Source organism: Paroedura picta, chromosome 3 (genome assembly GCF_049243985.1).
Source record: "Paroedura picta isolate Pp20150507F chromosome 3, Ppicta_v3.0, whole genome shotgun sequence".
NCBI lineage: Eukaryota > Metazoa > Chordata > Lepidosauria > Squamata > Gekkonidae > Paroedura > Paroedura picta.
Window position 1 is genome coordinate 37,483,731 of NC_135371.1, and position 21,749 is coordinate 37,505,479.

At 43.9% G+C, this 21,749-nt stretch overlaps 1 protein-coding gene across 3 annotated transcripts in view; it reads right to left on the reverse strand.

Annotated features, from left to right (window-relative positions):
• C3H3orf20 (chromosome 3 C3orf20 homolog) overlaps positions 1-21,749 on the reverse strand; it is an 83,299-nt gene that overhangs the window by 19,980 nt on the left and 41,570 nt on the right. For 2 of the 3 annotated variants that reach the window (XM_077325330.1, XM_077325329.1), the window contains exons 13-15: positions 19,158-19,265; positions 8,872-9,014; positions 7,496-7,579 (exon numbers count right to left, since the gene is read on the reverse strand). In XM_077325330.1, coding sequence (XP_077181445.1) covers positions 7,496-7,579; positions 8,872-9,014; positions 19,158-19,265 — 335 coding nt within the window. The remainder of the gene's footprint in view (positions 1-7,495; positions 7,580-8,871; positions 9,015-19,157; positions 19,266-21,749) is intronic. The other variant, XM_077325331.1, reaches the window with a different exon arrangement.

The following is a 21,749-nucleotide window of genomic DNA, read 5'->3' on the forward strand; positions in this document are numbered from 1 at the left end:
CTCAATCCAGAAACTCAACAGAACTGCCAAAAGAAGTTTGGCATGATGAAAAGGTAAGTCCTGCTCACCATCATGTGTCCAAATTATCACACATACAAAGGATTTGCAATTGGTTGTGGTCTTCCCTATGGTTACATATTTTCCCAAACAGCTGCCAGCCCTTATCAAATGGCTCCTTATTTTTCTTAATACTCATGGTCCTCCTTAATCTCAATTATCTCCTCCTCACAGCTGTCCTTCCTGTTCTCTAATTCTCCCAAGAGTTCAGCTTGTGGTGGGATCAGTGGTGCTGATCCCATTTTCATATGTGGAATTGGGACTTCCATGAAGGCTGAAGAGTGAGCTAGTTTCAGGTCGACAGAGGGAAACATTGAAATCAATGAAACAGAAAGCATGTCATGACCAAATGTGTGAGCAAAGTGTTGGGTGGTACTGTTACTCATCAGCAGATGGACCACCTAAGAGACATATGGAAAAAAGAACCAGACCGCTACACTCTGACAATCCAGATGTCAGTTTGTTCTTATATCCTACTCAGCCCACACTGATACAGGACATAAGAACACGGGTCATTTTCCTATGTTACACATGTAATCATTTTTAATAATATCATTCTGCTGTCTATATAGGACAAATAGGCCATTTATGCCAATAAAAGGTGACTGACTGACTGACTGACTGACTGACTGACTGACTGACTGACTGACTGACTGACTGACTGACTGACTGACTGACTGACTGACTGACAAATAGGCCAGTCTCTGGAAGAAGAATAAATGGTCAGAAATATGACAAAATGGCAACATTCAGAAACCAGTGGGGCAGCATTTCAGTCTAGAACAGGCTTTTTCAACCATTTGACTGCGGAGGAGCCCCTGAAATAATTTTTTTAACTTAGACGAGCCCCAGAAGTGATGCTAGCTGGCCACACTCCCAGAAGTTATATCATTACCCATACCCTTAGCCCTCCTTTAGCTCCCTCACATCGCCTTTATTACTACTATGCTTCATTTAGGGTGGAAAGAATAGCAGGAGCTGATAAGACAGCCCATACCCCACCCCACTTACCACCCCACTTCAGAGTTTCCATTGGACCCCCTTCAGAGCTCCTGTGGACGTCAAGGAGTCCATGGACATCTGGTTGGGAATCCCTGGTCTAGAAGGACATTGTTCCTGACCTGAACATCTCCATCCTTCTCCAACAAATGGTACTTACATGAAGACTGTAGCTGTAAACAGGTATAATTTATAGGTCTATTAATCAGGGCTTAAACTGTCAACACTTTTTCTAGTCCTGCAGGTATTAAATTATGACATAACTAAATGATTGTGTGATTACTGATAGCTGTTTTGAATGGTCACTGTCTTGTACTAGAGACAAAGCCCTTTGCACCCTGAAAGGCAATGGGCGCTAGCTCACAGGTCTTTGTGGAGTGAAGTCTGGAGTCTGGAAAGGGCAGTGCTGTAGAGATGCTGGTCTTCAAGAAGGAATCGGAGGATCCCCTGGAATTACAGGTCATTTCCAGCCTAAAGAGATCAGTCCCCCTGGAAAAAAATGGTTGCTTTTGAGAGGGGAATCTGTGGCATTACACCTGAAGATGCCAGACTTCAGGTGGGACCTGGAAACCTCCTAGAATTACAACTGATCCCCTGATCCCCAGGATAAGATAGCTGCTTTAAAGGGGGGAACTCCATAGCAGCATACCTGCAGACACCAGCCTCCAGGTGAGACCTGGGGAAACTCCAGTTGTAAAACTGGCTGCTTTGGAGAGGGGACTGCATACCATTATATTCCCTTGAGGTCTCCTCACACAAAATCCCATTCACTCTCAGCTCTACCTCCAAAGTCTCCAGGAAGTTTCCAACCAAGAGCTGGCAACCCTCACCCCTGAAGCTTTCTGGGCACAGATGGAGGCCTGAGACAAGGCCAGAAGGAGGAGGACATGAAACATCAAAGCCCTCTCCACTCCATGACCAGGCCCAAAGGGGGGAGCAGAATATGATGGATTGGGGTGCACGTTGCCTGTCAGGGGTGGACCTCCCGCTCTCCCCTTTTACCGGCAGTGCTGCAGTGGTGCAGAGAGATCTTCTCGGTCCTGTTGTCTCACACAGAGACATCTTGTTATTCATATGATACTGATCAATTCCTACAGTCCACAGGCTCAGTCCAGAAAAAAAAAAATCAGGGATAACTGAATCCCATTGAAAGCTATGGGACTTTCTTAAGAGTTAAGAACCCCATTTATTACAATGGGTCTTGCTGAAACAACTTTTGCCAGATTGCACCACTTTTTGTTTAGAGATACTTGGATGCTTGTCAATTTTCCTGTAGTCAGCACAGACTGCTATATTCTATGCAACACACTAAAATTTTCAGCGCTTTCACAATATCATCACCATGGTGCCATATACTTAGGGGTTGAAATATGTCTTCCTTAAAATTCCTACACAACGAAACAATATTTTCTAGCAATGAAAGATTCCCCACCCCTGGCTGAATCTAACACTCTGCTACCGGTTTAAATCCCACAGCAGTTGCTTTGTGAAGGGGAGACAGAATGAAGTAATGCCATTCCCAGATATCTGAGGGCTTTCCCCCTCCTGAACGCGAGTGCAGAAAATACCAAAGGAATGAACCACCATTAGTCACCCCTCAGCAATTGGTTTAGCAGACCATCCTGGAGAGGATGCGATGTTTCCTACATCCACGGTTTGAGAGGGCTTTCCTCTTCCAAACTACAAATGGCCTAAAAAGAGGCTGTAAATCTTTTCAGTGCTGCTGCTAATGGGTCCCATAGGACACAAAATAATATAAGACGATAATGGTACAGGAGAGGGCAGCCTCTCATTACTGAGGGGAAACTGGAGCACGAGCACTCTTTATCGAGAACAAATTTTGAATAATGCCACACTGTTGTTGACTTTGCTTCATTTGCACAATTTGGGCCATTTGGACTTAGGATGTGGCAGGGGATAATGGATGAGGAAGATACAAAGAACCACAAGTATGTCTCTGTCACGTGATGGGATGCCCCAGAATCACAACTCAGCTGAAGACTTCAGAGATCAGTTCCCCTGGAGAAAACAGATGCTTTGGAGGGAGAACTCTATGGCACTGTGCCTCAATGAGCTCCCTGTCCTTCCCAGGCTCCATTCCCAAATCTCTAGGAGTTTCCCTACTTGGATCTAGCAAACTTACCCCCGCTTTCCCCACTGATGGCTAGGGAGGACCTGGAAATCTTATCTGTGCCTCACCTGCTTCACACAGAGAGAATTTTTTTGAACTGGAAAGTTTCCCTCTAAAGAATGCCCAAACAGGACATTTTTTAAAGTGGCAATTGGTGCACAGAAAGGTAGTTTTGCCCCAGACCCTATCCACCTGACTTCCCCCAGCTCCACTCAAGGTTCTCCCCCAGTTTGCTTCTCCCAAATCAATACAGCCATCCTGCTTCAGTCAGTATGGTGGAGAGCTTAGATGTTGAAGTTATTGAGGAAGTTTCTGTTTGTTTTTGAGAACTAAGATATCATTTCCAATTAGTGACGTTGTTGATTTAGGAATGGTATTTGATATCAAGGGGTGAAAACTTAAATTCAAAAATTAATTGTTTTTATTTATATGGCATATTTTTGAGGAGACAAGAATCACTGGTTGAAGGTTGAAGACTATACAAAAAGAGGAAGACCCAATGCGAGACGGAATGACTCAAGGCTGTCAGTGATAGGATGTTTGAAGGTCATTAATTCATAGTGCTGCCATAAGTCGGAAGTGACTTGGCCACACGTAACACATAACACACATATTTTTGAGCCTAACAAGGTCACAGTTCCTAAAATACAAAATAGGAAAGAACTTAATGCAAGGGTTATATATATACCTCAGTGGCATCGCTAATGGGTATAAATATTGTTCATGAACAACTAAATGTATGTAGCACTTTCACTATTCAAAATACTTCACATATGTTATCCCAGTTATTTTAACAACAATCCTATAAGGCAAATCAATAACATTTATACTATGACTCCATTGAGCAAAGCTTAATGCTTTCCTACCACTTGAAAAGTCTTCCTTCAACTTAAATGGCTCTTCTTCTGACAGAAAAGGTAAAGAAAGGTTCCTTAAGGTGGAGGAAGGCTACTTAAGCTTCAGACATGGCTGAGTGGAATGGTAGGATCTACACCATCTACATCCCAGCCTTCTGTTAATTCCACTGGAGACTCAAGTGTATTTTCTGAGGTTGCCTGAACAACGGAGTGAAACTCCTGTGGGAGTTAATTAGGCAGTAGAGACTTTCCAAATACAAATATGGAGGCAAAAGCAATACTGGGAAGCAAATGAGTGGCTGCTGCTTAAAATTTAAGGACTATATCTCTAACAAAATTATATTTCAGCTCTTCAGGGAACCCATGTACTGCAGAGTTATAGTGGAAAACCCATACACACTGCTGCCTGTAGTGCCCAATAAGACATCAGTTTATTCCTTTCTCTTTCAGTTTCTCCATCAGAAGTTTTTGTAGCCTTTTGCTACCCTCAGAAAGGGGAAGCAGCAAAGTGAAGGGAGGAGGAAGACATGGAAAGGGGCTAAAAGAAGAACAGACTCAACTACTGCATCCACTTCTACAGAGTTAGAACTACAACTACAACTTTGGAGAGACTCTATCACATTTTTGCCCTGCTCTTCCTCTTAGGACCTCAGAGCAGTGTAGCGACAATTCTGCCTTTCTCCATTATATGCTCCCAATAATCCTAGACTAGGATGAAAAAGGGACTGCGGCAAGTTCATCCAGTGAATTTGATGGTTGATTTGAACCTGGGTCACTCAGTCTTCAACAATGTATCCACTACACCCTTTTGGTATCTTCTACACTCAGAAGGGTGGGGGAAAGATGAGATAACTGAGCCTTGGAAACTGTATCCATGAAAGCCAATCTACATGTTGTCTCCCCCCCCCAAAAAAAATCACTTGATTTCATTTTTCTGCCACTTTTCCATTCTTCAGAAAAATAAATGAAACACTACAGATGTGGTACAGACTCCCCAGTACTGTCCCACTTTATGACACATGTAGGAATGGTATGTTTGAAGGCTTTGTTCTGTAAATAATACCCTGTCCGTGACAAAGTACCACATTACCGAGAGGTGTCCAAGACTAATTTTCTGTTTTCTGCCAGGAAGTATGCATTGACAGAAACATATGGCGAAAACTTTCCTATAGTATTGCCGAGGGTTGGACACGACTGAACGGATAACATCACCATCATCATGCTTACACGAAGCATCAGACAAACATTTGGTCCCTCCCTTAATTCTCAAGTGTTACAATCCTGAAAGGATTGTATCATGTGGCTATACTCAATGTCTATCTCATCTTTACTGTAGTAATTACTTCACCTTACTTCCCACAAGTGGAAGCCACTTGCAACTGGGTGTTTCCTCAATTGCCATTTGCATCTAAAGCACCAAAGCAATGTCCTCTACCACCAGGTTAGAGGTAGGCAATCCTTTGGGGGTCAAGTGCTAGAAAGAAAGAAAAAAGGCAACATCTATCTGCAAAGATGCTTGTATCCCAGCAAATGAAAGGGAGGGGGATAAATAAAGGTTTCACTGGGCCAGACTCACTTAGGAGCAAACTAAGCTTCAGCAGCACTTGCAACAACCTCAGGAGTAGAAGGGCCACGCAGTACTGGCCTCCATTCCTCCTCCCCACTTCACAGGCAAGTGGGAGGGAAAGGAAGAGGTTTGTTGATAACACAGAGACATGAAACTCCACCACCTCCAGCACAAATCCAGAATCTATGGTTTACCATAGTTCAGGGCTAATCCAAAACCGTCAACCCAGCAAGGTGTCAGAAATAATATTGTGCATCGGTGTGATGCTGGCAAACCAGTCCCCACCTCAAATTTCTGATTGGGGTTTTCCTAGGGTCTGGCTGGCAGATGCAATAGCATGCCTGCCACATTTTCCAATGTCATAAACCCCATTGCTATTGCCTCAAAGGTCTGCCCCAGTGCTTTGGCAGAGAACCAATTTTGTATGTTCAACAAATTAGCCCAGCATAACATTGTTATCTACTTCGGTATTAGATCACTGAAACTACCAGAATCTCCTGGACTCGACGCATGCATATCCTTACAGATGGCTTACTGTGGGAACCTTAGAACTTGACCATGTGCAGGAAACCAAGCTCATATATGATTTTTCTGGGGAGAGGGCAGGCCTGCCACTGGTGACGTGACACCTCATGGGTTTAAAAAGCTGTTCTGTGCAGTTACTCCCAAGTCCCACTGATTTCATTGGGCTAAGAGTGGAATAGCTCTTCATTGGATTACAATGTAAGCCTCCTATTAGCTGCAACACAACACCATGCCTATTTTGTATGGGCATGGCCTTCCATATTGTGTTTCTGGAAGTGACCTCTCCAGCATCCCAATGCTGTTGGTTCAATACGTAGAAGCCGGCTTCTGTAAAAGATTCAGCCACTCCACCAAGTCATGATGAATATCTGTATTTCTACTTTGGAGATGCTTAAGCTATGCAAGAGTTTTATACTGTTTTCATTTATTTTAGCTGGATGTCTTCTTATCCCCAAGATACTAATTCGTAATACAAGTTCCACAATTCCATGCCAGCAAATTTTACACTAGAACCTTGCAGTAAATAGATGCATCCTATGTTATCCATTCCTTTTAAATATAAGGTTATGACTAGTTTCCAGAAAAGCAAGAACTCAAAAACAAACTGAAGAGAGGCAGGGAGAGAGATCTGGTTGTGGAATTTGGATTCTGTTTTCTGCAACTGGGTTCTTTGTGAGTCTGGCCTTGGTCGATTTGTCCATAAGTCTCTACAATGTCATGTAAAAAGAATACAGTGTAAGATTTTGGATCAGCAAAGCAGAAGTCCCATGGAAATCTGAATAAATAATCTAATAGATCCAAAATATTACTAAACCAGAGCCTGGGGAGGATGTCAGTTTCAGGTTACCCTGAAAGACGAAAGCCTGAAAATAAACTTGGGAAAGGGAGATATGTTGAAACTTTTCCAGAACAAGGAGGGGTAAGAATTGGAAATGAAGTGCATTTTCCTAGACCTGATCCTAACGGCATCCTCAAATGCCAGCCAAGAATGGCGTCCCACTGTTTTTCAAGGTGATCTACATTTTTATCAGAAACAGTTTGTAAGACACAGAAATCCATAAGAGCCAGTGTGTTATAGTGGTTAAGAGCAGAAAACTCTAATCTGGAGAACCAGGTTTAATTTCCCACTCCTCCATATGAAGCCTGCTGGGTGACCGTGGGGCCAATCACAGTTCTATCAGAACTCTCTCATTCCCACCTACCTCACAAGGAGCCTGCTGTGGGGAGAAGAAGGGAAGGTGATTGTAAACCAATCTGGGACTCCTTGGGGCAGGGGAAAGCAGGGTATACAAACCAACTCTGTGTCTTCTTCTAAATTGACTAATTATATTTCTCTTACTTCTCACAACAGAATCTTACCTCTGTTCTTCACATCGTTCTAAACCTGGTTTGGTGACTGCAGCCTGCACTTTGCGGGTGCCCACAGATAATACACTTGGAGAGCTATAGACACATGAAAGAACATGTACAGAGATTTTTTTTAAGATCCATGTAATACTTACTTGCCTATGAGACTTTGCATGATGGTGCAAAGGTACCTAACCAAGTGATCAGAGTAAATCAAGACCACCATTTCTTTCCCTGAAGATGACCACCAGCCACAATCCACAAAACCACGTCACTTACACAGTGGCCTTACTGCACCAAAAATACACAGGCAGAGTGGTTTAAGAATCAAAGCCTTTGGTTATGATCCCCAAACCAGTTAAACCTTTTCACTTGGATTCAAGGTCCATGTCAATGGGACTTCAACTGACTAGAGCCCTGGGGTGTTGTGATTCTTATAGACTAAAATATCAAAAGAACAAACCAGCTCATAAACTACTTGAAGTTTGATCGGTGGTCATTTGCTTCAAAGAATTTGGGTTGTAACATAATTTAACATTGGAGATTCTGGTTTATGTAGTCTGTACTCAGGGGAGTTAAGATGATTTGTTTCATTGTCCTCCTCATCCGAGGAAGGTTGAAATCAGCACATACACATGAACTCATTTTATTAGTGGGGCTAAGAGTAAATGATGTATTAACGTGCAGATTGTGCACAAGCACCATCCTTTGTCCATCAAATCTGTTTCAAAAGAAATGTTTACCTAGCTTTCCCTTACAGTCAGTAAATCAAAGCAGCAGGTATTTCATCCCCCAGGATGAAACCACCAGCCTTTTTCCCTAACAAAGGGCATAGTCAGCCCTGTTGAAGTCAGTGGCATCTTCCCCATCCAGATCTTCTAAAATACTAATGGGATTTGAATATACTCATGTTTAATTTGGGGTCTGGTGCATTAGCTATAATTGGAAATATTCTATCACCTTAAATTCTATCACCTTAAAGGGGAAAACAAATTAAAAATGGTGTTACCCTCTAACAATGATGGCATCTGTTTAATGAAGATATACTTTATCTCAATCTCACAATGATTTTTAATAGACTCAGAATGCATTTGCACGGAATTCTTTTGTTAGGTACCATTTTTTAGTAAACGTAATTGATCACTTGATTAAAAGCAGAATGATTAAATCTTCAGTCAGTCGACAAACCTCATCTTTGGAAACCTGAAACACCACAGGGAGGAATGTCATTTAGTTCTGGCTTCTCTTTTCTTTTTTAAACCACTCTTCTCATTCCCTTGTAGGCACCTTAGAGCCATTCACAAGAAGCATCCCATTCCCTTTGTAGCATCTCACCCTTCCCCTCTCCCCATTTTCCTCTTTCCTTTCCTCTGTTCTTCCTGGTTTACCTAAATTTGAAACTCTGAGGCAGGAAGTGACCCATCTTGCAGTCAAGGCGAGCCTGGGCGATCTGCTTCAGAAAGTCCCTCTTGCTGTAGCTGTATCCGTTGAAAACACAGCCCCCAAAGACTGGCTTCCCTCCAGAGTACATCTGTTGACAAATAGACAGGAAGGAGGAGGAGGAGGTAAAAAAAAATGTTTTTCAGTTTTAAAAAAGTAAAAAATTAAAACTAAGTCTGAAAGCTCGGGCCAAGCAGTTTCCTTTTCCTGTTTTGCACAGTACTCTTAAATGTTTTCACCAAGACATAAGGGACAGAGACAGTTGTACACGCATGCTCTTCCCACACATCGTTCAATGTTGAATATATCATGTTGTTTGCTACTGGGAAGCAGAAAACAGCCAGATGTCAGAAGCTGCCCTATCCTGGATCGGACCATCCGTGTTAGCTTCTCCGACTAGCAATAGTTCTCCAGGGTTTCAGGCAGAGCAAGACCTTTTCCAACAGCTACTACGGCTGGAGATGCTGTGGAGCAAACCTGGCACTGTTTTTCCAACGATAAGCTACAGCCCCAAACTCTGAACGCCAAACACAGCCCCGGCCTGTGAGAGGCAATGCTCTCCCCATCACTGCAAGAATGAGGCACTGATCTATGAACTTCCAGAGGCAACAACAAAATCCTGCAGAAGGAACTACCTTCCTCCCACTACACCTCACACTCTGACTAGGAATTTGCTGGCTTAGTTTTTAACTGTGACCAAAGCAGTAATCACTAATTTTACCAGAATCACCCCCCATTAGTACTAGTGGATCCATGAGAAACAAGACATGTGGCAGGAACACTGAGATTTGAATAATAATAATAATGTAGGATCAGAAATAATATACCCTTGGTAGGATGGGGGTTAATACAAATATATAGACAGGGCAATTGCCTGTTCTGAGCAATGAAATACAATTGAATATTCAATTATAAGTGACTACCAAATGTATTTATTTAATTTATTGCTTGGATTTATATAACCGCCCCTTCCAGATACCAGCTCAGGGCAGTTTACAACATATCACTACATTAAAACATTGAGAGCCAGGCTTGGTGGAGTGGTTATGAGCGCTGACATCTAATCTGGCAAGCTGGGTTTGATTCCGCACTCCCCCACATGCAGCCAGCTGGGTGACCTTGGACTCACCACAGTACTGATAAAGCTGTTCTGACTGAGCACTAATATCAGGGCTCTCTCAGCCTCACCCACCTCACAGGGTGTCTGTTGCGGGGAGAGGAAAGGGAAGGCAACTGTAAGCCACTTTGAGACTCCTTCGGGTAGAGAAAAGCGGCATATAAGAACCAACTCCACCCCATGTGTGACCTAGATCTTGTAGTGTGGCTTCCACGCAAGAAACAAACAAACAAAACCTCACTAAACAAGTTCTAGCGCTGCCTTTGTGCTGGCCGTCTTCTCCTGTCACTGCTGTGACAGTGCAGAGCATCAGCAGCTCCCTCTCGTGGGCCATTGTTGCAAAAGCTGTCAGCAGGGATGGACAACAAGCCTGGGATGCGAAACCAACCTTTGCAGTTTGTAGAAGGCAGGGGAAATTTTTAACATGTATAATGCCATGTTTAAGAAGGTGCAGGATTGTTGCAAGTATCAAGTCAGGAGGCCAGAGGCAGTAATGAACATTTTGGTAAGGGCTTACAGTATTGCCCCTATATTTTTATGTTTTGCTGAGCCGGACTTGCCACTCTGTAATTTCTTATCGATGTCTCTGTACAAAGGCCCAGCTCTCTACATGAGATTGCTCAAGGCTGCTGACCTCACTCAGTTTTTACACCCTAACTGAAGTTTGAAAGAAGACCACAGTGTTCAATACCGTTGACTAATTCAGAAATAATGTTTTCATTTGGTTGTGCTTTCATAGAACTTTGCACAATTACTTAGAATCCTTTATGTTCTTTTCCTCGTATTTGAGTGTTTTTAGGTGGGTTATTTATATATTTTCATTTTATAGTTTTGGGTGGTGTGGTTCTTGTTAACTGCTTTGGGTCCCCTGTCAAAAAAAAAGAAAAGGATACATTTTAAATAGGAAAAAAAAGTAGGTGTGATTCTTAAAGGGCGCAAATCAGACAAACGGTGAACGTGGGTCTGGGAATATGCCCTGTTGAATACAGGCTGTGTTTCTAAGTAAACATAGATAAGACATGGATGAGAGAACAAGCACCTCTATTGATAAATTAGATCTTCTAATTATGAACCATTGTACTTGCCATGTAATGTATTTGTAGTATATTTTATTACCCTAGCTGTTAGTCTATGCATTCCCAAAGCAGATTAAACACTCATTGGGTAAAGATCAAGAGAAAACGACCTTGGGACCTGCACAATCAGCCCAAGTGGGCTTTATTTCCAGCTAGTTCTGCTATTTGAAATTCTTGTACTGCAGTTTCACTTATAAAGCAGACAACTCCTTGCACCAGTGACTGCACTGAAGTCTGTCTACAGTGTAGTCTTCCTTGATGTATTAATCCCCTTAATGTAGGACATCAGTAATACAGGCTCATATGTACCCTCTAGGCTTGCCCAATTCTGCCTAAGAAGAAGAATGGCCCCTGTGTACTCGTTATCCTACTCAGAGGAGACCCATGAATACACAGGTGATTGCCATGGGTTGCCCACTTACAAATACCTTTCCTGTTCTTTTGAATTGGAGGTACAGGTTTAAATGCATGATCCATTCTTGGAGGGGCAAATATTTTGTGTGTACCTTGACGAATAGGATATGTATTCAGGAAAGGGGCTGAGTCTCACCAGAAAATCCCCTGTTTTGCATACAGAAGGTCCCAGGCTGAATTCCCATGCTCTCCAGTTAAAAGAACCAGGGAATAGGTGAAATGAAAGACAGCCTGAGACCTTGCAGAGTCACTGTTAGTCTGAGCAGGCAACACTAAGCTGGATGGACCAGGATCTGATTCAGAGTAAGGCAGCTTCATGTAGAAGAAGAAGAAGAAGAAGAAGAAGAAGAGTTGGTTCTCATATGTCGCTTTTCTCTAACCGAAGGAGTCTCAGAGTGGCTTACAGTTGCCTTCCCATTCCTCTCCCCACAACAGACACCCTGTGAGGTGGGTGAGGCTGAGAGAGCCCTGATATTACTGCTCAGTCAGGGCAGTTTTATCAGTGCTTTGGTGAGCCCAAGGTCACCCAGCTGGCTGTATGGCCCATTATGCACAGCCGCCGAAACGGTGATTTCGGGTCACATGGAAAACGCGGAGGGGGAAGACGCAACGCACACCGGTTATGCACGGGATGGGGCGTGACGGCAGCAAAACCCAGAGTAACTGATTATGCATGCGGCGATCCCGGCGCCGCCTCTGGTTGCGCCCCGGTCACCCGGAAGCTGCGCTTTCTTCCGCGTTTCGCTAACGTGGCTTTTTCGGTGGCATGCACCAAAGCTGCGGCCAGTTGCAGCCGGCACTGTGCGTTAACGGTGATTTTAGTTGCCGCCATTCCACCCCGAATGTGCATTATTCCCCCCGTGCATAATGGGTCAAAGTGGGGGGGGGTGCAGAATCGAATCCAGCTCGCCAGGTTAGAAGTCCACACTCCTAACCACTATACCAAGCTGGCTGTCTCCAAGCTGCCTCTTGTACCCTGAAAAATAAACTCTCCCTAGAAGTAAAAATGACTAAAGTGAGGCTATTGTATTTTGGTTACATTATGAGTAGATCAGAGTCACTGGAAAAGACAATAATATTAGGAAAAGTTGAAAGTGCTAGGAAAAAAGGAAGACCCAGCATGAGATGGATTGGCTCAATAAAGGAAGCCATGGTCCTCAGTTTGCAAGACCTGAGCATGGCTGTTAATGAGATTTTGGAGGGCATTAATACAGAAAGTCACCTTAAATCCGAAGGAACTTGACAGCACTTAACCATACACACAGCTTGAAAGGGAATAGTCACCACAGGCATCTCTCTTTACTTGCTAATGGCTTGTTTTTAATGACTTTTAAGGCACTTATTTGGTTTTTATGTGGCTAATTTATTATGTCTTATGATTGTATGGTATCGCTTTTACTTGTAAGCCAGCTTGAGTAGAACCCTGGAGAGGTAAGCACATACATTTCCTAGATAATATCTGGCTCACATTCTACTGTATTCATCTTGGTGTTATGAAGGTGGTCTACACTCATACAACTTTAAGAAAGTCATTCTAAGCATGTTTATTGTAAGCATATCCCACTTTTCCTAATATAGCTAGAAGGCTAGCCTCTTAAGGTGGCTGAAATGTGCTTAAGAAATTCACAATTCTAGTAAGCTTATTTGAAGGAAGTTTATATCTTTAACCCACTCCTAGCGGAGCGGATTAAATAATCGGTTAAGGGCTCCAAGGGTGGGCCCTGTCCGTGATGAGAAAGGGTGCCCGTAGGCCCCTTCCTCTGGATTGACACTCGGAGGGCCCAATTAGCAGGCGTTTTGCGCCTGCCAATTGGGCCCTCCGAGTGTCAGTCCACCGGCAAGGGACCAATTGCGAGCCGCGCGCAATGCGGCTCACGATTGATACCTTGCTTCTGCTCTGTCCAATCGGGAGGCACAAAGCGCCTGCCAATTGGGATCTCTGAGTGTCAGTCCACCGGCAAGGGACCAATCGGGAGGCGCAAAGTGCCTCCCGAACCAGCCCCCTTCCAGCTTCCCTACCTGCAGCCGCTCACCACCATTTCCTTGCTCTGATGGCTGCTGCGTCCCGGATGGCCGCTGCCTCGCCACACACCCTGCCGCTGCAAGCTACCTCAGCCCGCCTGCGGCCTCCGCGACGCCTGGCCCTCCACCACACCAATGGCAGCGCACCGCCACCCACCCGCCGCAACGGCTACCACCCGCTGCCATGCCAGCAGCTCCAGCGCCGGACCCTGCCCCTTCTAAGAAGAATCAAAATACTCAGGCAACCTTTATAACTCCCCCAGAGCCCATTTTCATGAGGATCAAGGACTATTGTAGGGGCAGATGTGTCAGAAGCAACTTCAAGGCCTTATGTTAGCAATATGAAGAAGAAGAAGAGTTGTTTCTTATATGCCGCTTTTCCCTTCCCGAAGGAAGCTCAAAGCAGCTTACAGTTGCCTTCCTATTCATCTCCCCACAACAGACACCCTGTGGGGTGGGTAAGGCTGAGAGAGCCCTGATATCACTGCCCAGTCAGAACAGTTTTACCAGTGCTGTGGCGAGCCCAAGGTCACCCAGCTGGCTGCATGTGGGGGAGTGCAGAATCGAATCCGGCATGCCAGATTAGAAGTCCACACTCCTAACCACTACACCAAAATGGCTCTCAGTGTGATATGATTAAATCTATTGGAGGGAGGTCATGCTGGAGAGGACGAATAACAGCATTGGAACCCTTGGAAGTGCAAGCTTCCCCACCCAACGAGACTAATACGTAACATTTCTGCAAACAGGGTTTACAAGCATCAGAAAAGAAATGCTTTGGAACACAGAAGGGCTTTCATTGAAAATCTCTTTCTTATCTGACTTGGCGCCTCTGTCAACAAACCCAAATAAAAGCATCTCTCCTTACATGCCAAGGCTCCCAAGAAAGGAGCTTTATCTTTCCAGCCATAACTGGGAGGGGAGAGATTCCCAGCCATTCAACTGAGTAGTATATCTTCTGCATAACACATGGGATTTGGGACAATGAATCACATCCAGCATGGTATAGTGGTTAATTTGGCTACACCCTGATGCTTTGCTCCCAAAATTGGCATTGCATGAGTGTACAAACAAAGCAGTCAAAGGAGGATAATGCCTACAGCAAACAGATGTCTACTGGGGTGTAGTTCACAATCCCTTTCCTTCTATAAAAGCATCTTTTATTATTATTATTATTATTATTAGATTTATAGCCCGCCACTCCCTTGCGGCTCGTGGCAGGTCTTCCTGATGCATTCTGTTATAATAAAGCCCTATTACCTTTAGAAAAATGATCTCCTCAACACTGCTGTTTTACATCGTTTGTACGACTGAGCCAGAATGGCGTAGTGGTTACTTTTAATCTGGCAAGCCAGGTTTGATTCCCTGCTCCTCTTCCACATGCAGCCATCTAGGTGACCTTGGACTAGTCACAGTCCTGATAGAGCTGTTCTCACAGCCCAGTCCTGACTGAGCTCCCTCAGCCCCACCTACCTCACAGGGTGTCTTTTGTGGGGAGAGGAAGGGAAGGGAAGATGATTGTAAACCACTCTGGGACTCCTTCTGATAGTGAAAAGCAAGGTATATTAACCAACTTTTCTTCTTCATCATCCTGGATAAGGCCTTCTATTGTTGTCTCCATTTTCTTGTCCTCTAAAACCGAGATCGTCATAGCAGTTTTGCAACCTGGGTGGTAAAACAGATCAAGGAGAAATTGTGCCTTTTCATCTTTCCTTAGTAGGGCTATTAAAAGAGAGGAGGCAGGTGTTGCACGTCAAATTAGTATGGAGCAGGAGTGTAATTCAAAATCTTCAAGTGATTTAGGAATAACTAATGCTGGGACGTTGCTCTATTGATGTATTAATAATGTAGAGATACAGCATTAATATTTGATGCCAAATCCTAATATTTGTATTTAATCTAATCCCCACTGATGCTAATTATCTGTAGAGCCGGTGAGTCCGTCCAGTGAATGTGTGCTCCAGCTGCCTTTTAACTAGTTCAGAAGGTCCTAACACCCCTCCCCTCCAAAGGTCAAGACACAATATCTAAGCCACTAATAATGGCCAGAGGGAGAACACTGCTGTGCTTCCTCTGTCTCTCAAAGGAGAATGTATCAGCTGTGGTCTCCAGTATCGGACAGAGCCCTCTAAGAACACAGTAATTTTGAAAATCAAACCATTGATGAAGCCACAGGACATTACTACAGTGGGGGTGGCACGGTCTGATTCATGCTTAGCTTTTTAGTCTGCATGACCTACCTACTCTGGGGTGATAGGATAGGAAATTAGGGTAGGAAACAGTTTCTGGCAAAGAATTTAAAGAGCACAAAATGGCATAACGGGTTGGCACTGCTTCACTTGCATTCACCACTGGTGTCAAGGGCCACATTCAGTAGGTGTCCATGATGTTCACACAACAATCACAATAGCCACAGATGTACTTTGAAAACCACCTTTTCTTCCCCAAGTACAAAATACGCTGTGAGAGTGCTTGGGAAATATGACACTCCCTCGCCAGAGGGAAGATACCTGGACTCCCTCCAGCACACAGGTAGCAACGACACATTTGTCATGCTAAGGGAAAAACCCTTAGGCAAAGAGGTAATGAGAAAGAGCACCAGGGATATTTCATTATTTATACTGTTTGCTGTCCCTTTATAAGGCAGCTTGCATAATCTGCCTGCAACGGATAGGTAAATAGCATGATACAGGATTCTCTACAGGAAGTGCATCAGTCACAGGGCATGTGCCTTCAGCAGTTTCTTATTGTAATTTTAGCAAACACTGAAGGAATGGGCCATGATGGAGGAAAACCATTTACACTCCAAATCTATGAATGCTTGTGGGCATGTTAAGTATCTCCACCTCACTTCCAGCTCATGGAGACCCTATGAAATAATGTCCACTACAGCAGGGGTAAATCAACCTTTGGTCCTCCAGATGTCCGTGGACTACAATTCCCATGAGCCCTTGCCAGCAAATACAAATGCAAATGCTGGCAGGGGCTCATGGGAATTGTAGTCCATGGACATCTGGAGGACCACAGGTTGACTACCCCTGCTCTACAGCATCCTGTCATTAACAGGTCTTTCAAATGCATGCCTGGGACTTCCTTGACTGAATCAATCCAGATCTCTGTCCCTGCTGCCTTTAACTTTTCCTGGCATCATTGTGTGTTCCAGGGGTTCTTGTCTTCTCATAATAGGAACAAGTATGCCAAGTCCCACTAAGTTCAATGTGGCTTCTTTCCAAGTAGGTGTCCCCATGATTTCAGCATTGCACATATGCAAAGCTTCGTATATTGAGCAGTTTATATTAACTTTTGCTGTCACATTCTTCCTACTCACAGTTTCTAGCATCCCCACTCTATTCATTTAAAAGAAAACGATAACACACTTTTGACTAGGGCCGCTAATTGGATGGAAGAAAAAATGGACATGCTGCTCAAGCTGACAAATAATGAAGTTCATTAGAGTAAGAGAACCTACACAGTAGCCAGTCAGTATATGGAGAGCAAAAGTCATTAACAGCCCAACCTGAAGTACAACATCTAGCCTTTTCTCCTGGGAAATACGGAACAGCCTTCATAATACAGGAGAATTTTGGGGAACAATAAGCAGGAGTGAAAAACTGAATGCCCACATGCCTAGCATCTTTCTCAGTAGTGGTATGGAAATTCTGGAAGTGTTTCCAAAGACAGATCTGTTTGCTTCTTTCCCAAACGCTTAAACAGCTGTGGAAAACACTGCTATGCAAAAGAGTATTTTGTTTGGGAATGCTTTTGATGCCCTGGTGTTAAATGTTTCTGACTATTGTCTCTTCTTTGGGATACCTTTTTTTTAAGCTACTTTGGAAACTATCTTAAAACTTTGGGGCAAAGTGAGATATAAATGTTTTAATAAATGAAATAGACAATGGTGCACTAGAGTCAATGGTACAGGAGTTTTATTAACCATGGATTTATGTTACAGAATCAATTTACTAGAGTATCTGTTGACATATCTATCAAAGCTCAAATCTTATTTGTGGTCATTCAGACCAAAATTAACATCCATCCAAACTAACACCCCATCTTTATTTTCATGCTACTTGATTGTCGTTTCTGAAAGGAAACTAATCGAAGAGCCAGAGCCTTCTGATTTGCTTGGTCCTCCTGACCTTCATTAGTTACCTGTAGAATTATTCCTTCCTCTTTGACCTATCAGGTATGTCCTTGAAGCTTTGGGCTTTCACTTAAAATAATTAAGTAGTCTGATTAATTAGTTGCTTTAAATGTTAACCTTTTCTCCTGTAGCAAAGTTGCAATGGCTAGGCTTAGTACCCAGGCCCTATGTGCTTGAATAAATGTTAATTAATACTGAAACATCACAAGCCACCTGTGAAATTTGCAAAGGCATCTGACAATTTCATTCGGGATTTGTTCATTTCCCTACTTGTGCTGACTCTAGTCTAGATAGCGGCAGGGATTCTATTTCAAGAGAAGATGCAGACATGGGCTATGCTTCTCAGAGCTCTGTTTATTTCTTGAAGTGGGGGGTGGCCATGACGTAAGCCTAGGACGAGGAATATTTGTGTGCTGCTGTTTTGACGCTCAATAGCTTTCAACAGGGATTCCCACGTACTAATACAAGAAAGGACTATGGGCTCAATGCAGTCACAAAGCCTACTTGTGGATGCATTACCCATAAACTTGCCCTCTGTCTCACCCAGACGCCGTGCCAGGCCACTGTGTGTGTGTGTGTGTGTGGGGGACTCGTGCATGCCTCCTATTTCCCGGTCTAGGCTACTTTTTCTCTCCTCATTCAAGGAAAATGGGAACTAAGAACAAGAGGGAAATGAGCAGGTCTCTGGGACATAATGAAAAAAGAACATAAAAGAAATCTATTGCAATGTGAATTCTAAAACAACTCATTCTTTTAAAAAGCAATATCACCTGCCCAGCGGTAGCTATGCCTCTTTGCAAATAAATGGGTTGACTGCTCTTTAGACGCACGTTAAACACAGCTGCAGCTCAAACACGGGTAGTGTGAATAAGTATACATGAGTATAAAGATGCACAAAAAAGCCCAGCCTCTAATATCAAGATCCTCCAGCAAGAATAGTGGACAAGAGGATGGCCAGGTTGGGATGCCAACTTCTAGGTGGGACCTCGAGATTCCCTGGAGTTACAGCTCATTTCTGGACTACAGAGATCAATTCCTCTGGAAAATATGGGTGCTTTGGAGAGTAGGGTTCTAAGGTATTTTATCCCACTGAGATCCCTGGCCTCCCCAAGCTCCATCCTCAAATCTCCAGGAGTTTCCCAGCTTAAATCTGGAAATCCTACCCCCTATTACCTTCTGGTAGCCAGGGGACACCTGGCCACCTTATGGCCAGGCAAGGACAGGTGCTTTGTGCTAGTGTGTATAACTCTGGTCAGACCCAAACCAAAACCATACAGAAAAAGCATCAGCCACCTCCCATCTGCCAGGATCTAAGTGGGCTTCTGCAAGTTTGCTTGCTGCTAATAGATCATTCTCAGAACGTGGGCCTTTGCTCTAGCACTTGATGTAATCTGCCATAAAGATTCCACTGTAGCATTGGATGAAAGGGCCACACAAGCAGGGAAATGATAGAACACGTACCACCACCATTCCTGGAATGACACCATGCTTCTGGATGAGAAGAGGAGGCTTCTTGTTCATTGGGCTGTCTAGGTCATACTTCAGGAAGCGGTAGGGATCGTGCCTGCACTGAAAGGGAAGCCAAATGTTCAACCTTAAGGTCATGAGATTTGCACTCCAAGCAAATACATAGGATAAATTGGATGCTATCAAGAACCAAACTAAAAGCTCTGGTAGGCAGGGAGATGGAGATGGCCAAAGGACATTTCTTAGTAGAAGAGGAAGGAGCTGGAAAAGCACCGACTCAGAGTGCCTTAGCTTTCGTTTCTTCAGAGTTAAGCGGGCCTTCGTTTTCCTCCCTATCCCACTTAAACCACTAGGTGGTAATGGGAAACTGGGGCTAACCAAAGCTTCTTCTGGAAGAATGGAAACGAAGACCCCCACGAAAAGGGAAATGTGCTTCTGTTCTTCTACCTAGTGGTCACACGGTACAGCAACTGTCAGAGCCTGAAAGAGGACAGAATCATAGAATCATAGAGTTGGAAGGGGCCATACAGGCCATCTAGTCCAACCCCCTGCTCAATGCAGGATCAGCCCAAAGCATCCTAAAGCATCCAAGAAAAGTGTGTATCCAACCTTTGCTTGAAGACTGCCAGTGAGGGGGAGCTCACCACCTCCTTAGGCAGCCTATTCCACTGCTGAACTACTCTGACTGTGAATTTTTTTTCCCTGATATCTAGCCTATATCGTTGTACTTGTAGTTAAACCCATTACTGCGTGTTTTTTCCTCTGCAGCCAATGGGAACAGCATCCTGCCCTCCTCCAAATGACAACCTTTCAAATACTTAAAGAGGGCTATCATGTCCCCTCTCAACCTCCTTTTCTCCAGGCTGAACATTCCCAAGTTCCTCAACCTATCTTCACAGGGCTTGGTCCCTTGGCCCCAGATCATCCTCGTCGCTCTCCTCTGTACCCTTTCAATTTTATCTACGTCCTTGAAGTGAGGCCTCCAGAACTGCACACAGTACTCCAGGTGTGGTCTGACCAGTGCCGTATACAATGGGACTATGACATCTTGTGATTTTGATGTGATGCCCCTGTTGATACAGCCCAAAATACAGCCCATTCACCTTTTTTACCGCTGCATCACACTGCCTGCTCATGTTTAGTTTACAATCCACAAGTACCCCAAGGTCTCATTCACACACAGTGTTACCTAGAAGCGTATCCCCCATCCAGTAGGCATGCTTTTCATTTTTCTGACCCAGATGCAGAACTTTACACTTATCTTTATTAAATTGCATCTTGTTCTCATTTGCCCATTTTTCCATTGTGTTCAGTTCTCGTTGAACTCTGTCTCTATCTTCCGGAGTATTTGCCAGTCCTCCCAATTTGGTGTCATCTGCAAACTTGATGAGTAGTCCCTCCACCCCCTCATCTAGATCATTAATAAATATGTTTAAAAGTACTGGACCGAGCAACGAGCCCTGAGGTACCCTGTTACTCACCTCCCTCCAGTCTGATGAAACACCATTGACAACGATATTGTGAAGACAACAATATTGTGAAGACCACAATATTGTGAAGAAAAAGAAAAAAATCTCCAGCTTCTCCAATGAAATCTACTCAACTCCTCTCTTCCCAAAGAAGTCAAGTGGCAGATATGGCTAGGGCTGCCAGCTCTGGGTTGGGAAATACCTGGTGACTTTGGGGGTAGAGCTGGGAATGGGCAGGATTTGTGGTGGGGAGGGTCCTAGTGGAATATAATGCTATGGAGCCCACCTCCAAAGCACCATTTTCTCCTGGGGAATTATCTTTAATATGGAAAGGAGCTATAAAACCAGGGGATCCCCAGGTCCCATCCGGAGGCTGGCATCCCTAGATAAGAGACATTTGTCATGTGTTGCTCTATACCAAAGCTCAGCAAAAGGATGGAAGCTGCCATGAATGGAAGAAGCGTTTTAACCTCAGCTTGTGAGTTCTGTGAGGCAGAACTTGGAACGAATCTTGCAATAATTCAAAGAGAGTAAAAACATTTTTACTTTTCATGCAACAAAAACTTAGAACTTAGTAACACAACAGAACAGTGGTCTTTAAAAGCCCAAACAATTTCCCCTCCTTCATAGTTTGCCACCCACGAAATCCATCTCTTTCCTCTTGTTGGTGGCCCAGGAAGTCTCCAGCTAAACACTCTGTGCAGTAGCTTAGAAGACAAGTGTCCCAAATGAACTCCCCCATTTGATAACACAAGAGCCTGTGTGATGATAACATAAGAGCCTGATATTAAGGTTCACGCTTTTGGCAAAGTTTAAATTTGCAAACGAGTGCAGCACTGGACTGCTTAAAATAATAAAATTGTTTCATTTAGAAGAGCAACAATTTTGTATAGAAAGAGGAAAGATCATAGAATCATGCAGTTAGAAAGATCATAGAATCATAGAATCATGACTTCCTAGGCCATCAAATCTAACCCCCTGCACAATGCAGGAACCTCACAACTACCTGCCCACCCACAGTGACCCGAATTTCATGCCCAGATCAAACCTCCCCACAAGGAAACCAGAATACCTGGCCAGTCTGGCCTGGAAGAAATTTACCTCCCAACCCCAAAGT